At 43.6% G+C, this 6,000-nt stretch overlaps 1 protein-coding gene across 1 annotated transcript; it reads left to right on the top strand.

Annotated features, from left to right (window-relative positions):
• Positions 1-744: 744 nt before the first annotated feature.
• LOC125367332 (isopentenyl-diphosphate delta-isomerase 2-like) lies at positions 745-4,130 on the top strand. The gene is made up of 4 exons (XM_048368002.1): positions 745-886; positions 1,984-2,076; positions 2,894-3,024; positions 3,810-4,130. The coding sequence occupies exons 1-4, from the start codon at positions 745-747 to the stop codon at positions 4,128-4,130; spliced, it is 687 nt and encodes a 228-aa protein (XP_048223959.1).
• The last annotated feature ends 1,870 nt before the right edge of the window (positions 4,131-6,000 follow it).

The raw sequence follows: 6,000 nt of genomic DNA, 5'->3' as shown, positions 1-6,000 counted from the left end.
TATTGCTTGTAATCTCTTTAGGAATAAGGCAAGCATGAAATGAAAGAAAACAAATTAAAAGACAGTGCGTCAGTGGCTTATACCTGTAATCCTAGCTATGCAGAAGGCTGAGATCTGAGGATCACGATTCAAAGCCTGCCCAGCCAAGAAAGACTGGGAAACTCTTAGGTCCAGTTAACCACCAGAAAACTGGAAGTGTTGCTGTGGCTCAAGTGGGAGAGCGCTAGCCTTGAGTTGAAGCACTCAGAGAAAACGCCAGGTCCAGAGTTCAAACCCCACAAGCAACAATGACAAAAAAGAATGTGTATTGATTGCATTCATAAACTGCATTGTTAAATGAGAATTCCTTTGTATAACCACTTAAAGGTAAGTAAAAATTATAACCCAAAAAGACAACGTGGTAGTCATGTTGTTATTTTTTATAAATAAAATAAAAAATAAGTTTTCTTTAGCTTCATGACAAGATATTCCTGACAAGTTTTTCAAGGCCTGTGAGATGACAAAATTCAGAAACATGTTTTAAGGTTTCAGAAGAACCAAATAACTTGAAGCATTCTTTAAGAGTTTACAAGAACTAAATAACTATCAATGCTATACCCAGCCATCTCCAAACACTCATGCGTTTCTGCATTTGTACAATTCCCATCGTCAGTGTGGGAAGAATTCAGCTACGTTTTCTCTTCTGCTTTGCATTGGAATTAAAAGCAGAGAGGATCCACGTTCGACGAATCTGTGCTTTCAGGTATGGCTGAGGCAGGTACCACTCACCTTGATGAACTGCAGAGAAAACAGCTGGATGAGATGTTCATCGTTGTTGACGAGCACGACCGCGTCTTAGGATGTGAAACCAAGAGGAACTGTCACTTGAAGGAGAACATGGAAAGGGGTGAGTGGGAAGGAGGGTCGGGCTTGTGTTTACACTCTGTGCCATCAGCTACTCTCCGAATCAGGCAAGATCTCGGAAGGGGGAAGAATACAGGTGAGGACACTGTACTCCCCAGCATGCTGCAGCTGCCTTGAAAGGCTCTGCCGGGAGCCTGGGGGGTGAGGGCCACTTCAGCGTTGCAAGCAATGCCCCAGCAATGCCCGGGAACGCGTGGTTCTGTGCTACTGGGTCACTCATCAGCCTTGGTGGTATACCACCAGTAACGGTGGCAGCCAGGACTCTTGGATCGGGCCAGGCAACATCCCAGACCTGAGTTACCAAGTGTGCATTAGGAGTAATCACTTCTTTATCTCTAGTTTTCTTCCTCCCTCCCTCCCTTCCTCCCTTCCCACTTCCCTCCTTCCCTCCATTCCCCGTCTTTCTTTCCTCCATCCCTTCCTTCCCTCCCGTCCTCCTTCTGTCCTTCCTTCTTTTCCCTTCCCTTCTCTTCTCCTTCCTTACTTTCCCTTCCCTTCTCCTTTCTTGCTTCCCTCTTCCCCTCCTTTCTTCCTTCCTCTCCTGCCTCCCTCCCTCCCCCTTCCTTCCCTTCCTTTCTTCCTTTCTTTTTTTTTCTTTCATCTTTCCTTTCTTTCCCATCTATCTGCTTGTCGTGGGACATGAATTCAGGGTCTGGGCACTGTCCCTGAACTTTAGTTCTCATGGCTAGCACTCTACCACTTGAGCGACACCTTCACCTTCATTTCTGGCTTTTTGTTGGTTAATTGGAGATGAGTCTCATTAACTTTCCTGCCCAGGCTGGCTTTGAAACATGATCCTTAGATCTCAGCCTCCTGGGTAGGAACCACCAGAGCCTCTCTAGTTTTCTTGATTGTGAGTGGAGGGAAACTGCACTGACAACTTTCAGCCATTGTTGGGCATAAATGAATACGGGATGTCTAAGTGATCAGCGCCTGACCTAGAACACAAGGGTGACTAGATGTTGGCGATGCCAGAATACTGGCCTAGATGGCGTAATGAGGGAATAGGAAAAGGCCATATATGCAAAGACTCCAAATGGACCTCGGTTCCAAATGAGCTCATGTGCACCCCACTTGCAGGACTGAGGCACCGGAGCTTCAGTGTCGTCCTCTTCAACATGGAAGACCAGCTCTTGATACAACAAAGATCAGATGCTAAGTACATGTTTCCTGGTGAGTCTACACAGTTGAAAGCTAAGGGAACTGAGTTATCAAATCCATCAAAGCCCACTTTAGGCTAATTATTTCCATTCCAACTGAAAATGAGAAGACACTGAAATTGCATCAGTGAGTTTTGTAGACCTACTTGTCTTAAAACGCAACACATAGCCAGGCATCGTTGTGTGAACTTGTGATTCCTGCGCTCAGGAGGCTGAGGTAAGAAGATTTAGAGTTTGACAATATTAAGAGCACTGGAGTGAGATATTACCTTAAGAAATAAAATGAAATAAGGAGTAGGAGCCAGTATGGGTGGCTCATGCATGTAACTTTAGCTACTCAGGAGCTTGATATCTAAGGACTGAGGTTCAAAGCCAACCTGGGCAAGAAAGTCTGTGAAACTCTTCTCTGCAGTTAGCCACTGAAAAAAGTCAGAAATGGAGCTGTGACTTAAGTGACAGAGTGCTAGCTTTGAGCAAAAAAAGGTCAGGAACAATGCCCAGGTCCTGAGTCACGCCCCAGGATAGGCACAGAAATACTTTTTAAATTAATAGATTAAAAAAAAAAAACACAATAAGAAAAAATGTGGAAAAACAAAAAATTCAACAAAATGAACTATCATTCGTGAAAGTAAGATATTCGTGTGAATAGCATTAGTAGTACTGGCCAATCTATTTGGTAAAGGAAGATACATTGATGTTTCCCTAATACATCGGGAGCTGCATCTATCACTTTCTATTTTATCCACTAGGCAATGACTAGAAAGGAAACCGTCCAGTTTAGGAGAAAGAAACCTCCCAATCAGAGCACTTTGTGGGTGTTTGTTTTCCAGGGTATTTTTCGGACTCCTGTTCTGGTCACCCACTCTACAACCCTGAGGAACTGGAAGAGAAAGAGGCCATCGGCATCAAGAGGGCGGCTCTGAGGCGTCTGCAGGCCGAGCTGGGGATTCCTAAGGAGCAGGTACACACCGGTTTCCAGCAAGACAAGACACACAGGCTCACACAGCTGTAAGCTGTGGGCCTGGTATCTGCCCTCCACTCCTAGCCAGTGCCTGGCAGCGGGAATCACCGTCCTGATCCAGACAAGATGACTGGGGGAGCTTCCACTTGGGCCTGCTCCATGGGACAGGCTAGGAATCAAGTCACTGTAGCAGAGAGAAAGAACCTTGCGCTTCCCCGTCACTATTCTGAGAAAGTCTTGGTGAAATCCCAAGTGTGTGTGCTCCCCAGAGCTGTAACGTAGCCTTTTGTGCTCTGTGCTCTTGTTATTCTCATGTGTGAAAGAAAGATATAATCCTAGACAGGAAGTGTGACCTCTTCATTGCCATGTGCCCAACATTTATGGTATTAATCACTGTGTGGCATTCGGTGGGACCACCGTCTACAATTAATTCACTAATGAGGTAATTAATTAATGAAGTGGTTGCATCAAAGGGTTACAATTTGTTTATTTTTATTTTTGGCCAGTCCTGGGGCCTGAACTCAGGGCCGGAGCACTGTCCCTGGCTTCTTTGTGCTCAAGGCCAGCACTCTGCCGCTTGAGCCACAGCGCCACTTCTGGCTTTTTCTATATATGTGGTAGTGAGGAATCGAACCCGGGACTGCATGTATACGAGACAAGCACTCTACCACTGGGCCATCTTCCCAGCCCCAATTTGTTTATATTTTTAAGTAAGTGAATGAACTGATTTCTATCTGAAACTTTTATTCTGTTACTGAGTTAACACTTCATCTATTTCTATACAGATTTCCATAAAGGACATACGTTTTATGACGCGGGGGTACTATAAGTTTCGGTCAGATTCTATCTGGGGAGAACAAGAAGTTGGCTACATTCTGTTGGTGAGGAAAAACGTCACAGTGAACCCAGATTCCAGAGAAGTCAAAAGCTATCGCTACGTGAGCCGGCAAGAGCTGGAGGAGCTGCTGGACCGAGCAGCCCAGGGCAAGGAGAAGGTTACCCCCTGGTTCATAGCCATCACCGAATTCCTGTTCAAGTGGTGGGAGTCGCTGGCTGATGTGTCTCCCTTCATGGAGCCTGATAAGATACATGGCCTAGTGCAGTGAGAAGGGAAGTGCGTGCCCCAAGCAGACAGCCCTCTCCCGAAGGGCGGCCCAGCGGGCAAGCGCATGAGAACACAGGTATAGAAATTGGATGTGGAAATCCTTTAACCCCTTCCTGTAGGCTAAGCTGAAGACTATTTAGTCCTAGTGATTGTTACCCGTAGTTTCCTTCTTAATTTTTTTCTCCTGCTGCTCATACATTTATCCTAAATCTTTGATGCTAGTGGCTTTCCTGTCCTGTCCCTCTGTATTTCCTGCCCATTCCAGGTGTAGCTATAGGTTCACAACAAGGCCACTTGTCCTGGTGACCTCTCTACCTAGCGCTGTGATCATTTTTCCTTGCAGAATCACTCCATTATATAAATATACCTTTAATGTACCTATTACATGGTAAAAGAGGGGAACTCAATCAGTTGTAATCAGGCTAATAAGCCTCACAAGAATAAACTCCTGGTGAAATGAACAACTTTACAATTGTTTACTGTGTCTTTCTTTATATATTAGCTACTACTCATTTACAACACAAAGTTTGGGTTTTTATTTTTTTAATTTGTTTCTTTATTGTCAAAGTGATGTACAGATGGGTTACAGTTTCATATGTAAGGCAGTGCATATATTTCTTATCCAACTTGTTACCTCCTCCCTCATTTTTCTCCGGCCTTCCCCCTACATAAGTTGTACAGTTAGTTTACACCATAGTTTTGTAAGTTTTGCTCTTGAGTTGGTTTGTCTTTTTATCCTTTGTCTCTCGATTTTGATGTTCCCTTTCCCTTCCCTAGTTCCAATACACTTATATACAATATCCAGGGTACCAAAATCAGTTACAGAAACACCAGAGGTAAAACCACAGGAAAGAAAGACAAAAGAAACAGGGTATAATTTCACATGGTATGTTGAAAATAACAATAATAACCAACCACTTGTTTCCATAACTTAGAGTTCATTTCACTTAGCATCATTTTACATGTTCATATGGACATAGTTATTGAGCTATTGTGATCTTCTGCTAGGTGTTTTTAAAATACAAATAAAAAACAGTATTCTTTTCCTTCCAGATAGTAAGATGTGAATCTTTTCATGAAAATTTTATCATGCTTACATATATTAAAATGTCTGTTGTCCAGTTACAACCCTGTGAATCACAATCTTCATTATGGAAAGTATGTTTAAATGCTAAAGCTTGAAAGTCTGAAAGAGTGAAATTTTACTTAATTGTATTTTTTTTAACTATCGTGAATAACACAGTCGACTTTTGTTGTTGGTGGTGGTGGTTGTGGGGCTTGAACTCAGGGCCTGGCCACTATCCCTGAGCTTTCTCCCTCAAGGGTAGTGCTCTATTACTTTGAGCCTCAGTGCCATTTCCAGTTTTCTGGTGGTTAATTGGAGCATGAAATTGGCTTTGAACCCTGGTCCTCAGATCTCAGCCTCTTGAGTAGCTAGGCTTACAGGCGTGGACCACCAGCACCTGGGAACAGTCCATTCTCATTGCAATGCTTATCAAAGATCCTGCCATTTCTCATGGTCTCCCTGATATGTGGATGTTAGAGATAAAAAACAGAGACATAAAGAAAGCAAGACCCAAGCTACTAATTCACAGGAGACCAAACAAGGCGGGGGGAGAGCTGCCTTGGGAGAAAGGCCCCCAAAATGAAACACAAACTCTAACATATTATATGTACATATATTCATATGTACATAATTGAATATCCAGGCTGTAAAGAACACCAAAGATAAAGAAGCAAAAGACTTCTTTGTAATCAACCTTAGAGAAACCAAAGGACCCTATACCCTTTCCTCACACAAGATGTACACAGGTGCACATCTGAAAGAAGCTGAAGGAGGACACAGAATGAGTGGGAAATAGGGGGGACAT

The sequence above is a fragment of the Perognathus longimembris genome, chromosome 18 (genome assembly GCF_023159225.1).
Source record: "Perognathus longimembris pacificus isolate PPM17 chromosome 18, ASM2315922v1, whole genome shotgun sequence".
NCBI classification, from domain to species: Eukaryota; Metazoa; Chordata; class Mammalia; order Rodentia; family Heteromyidae; genus Perognathus; species Perognathus longimembris.
This window is presented reverse-complemented; position numbering and strand designations above follow the sequence as displayed.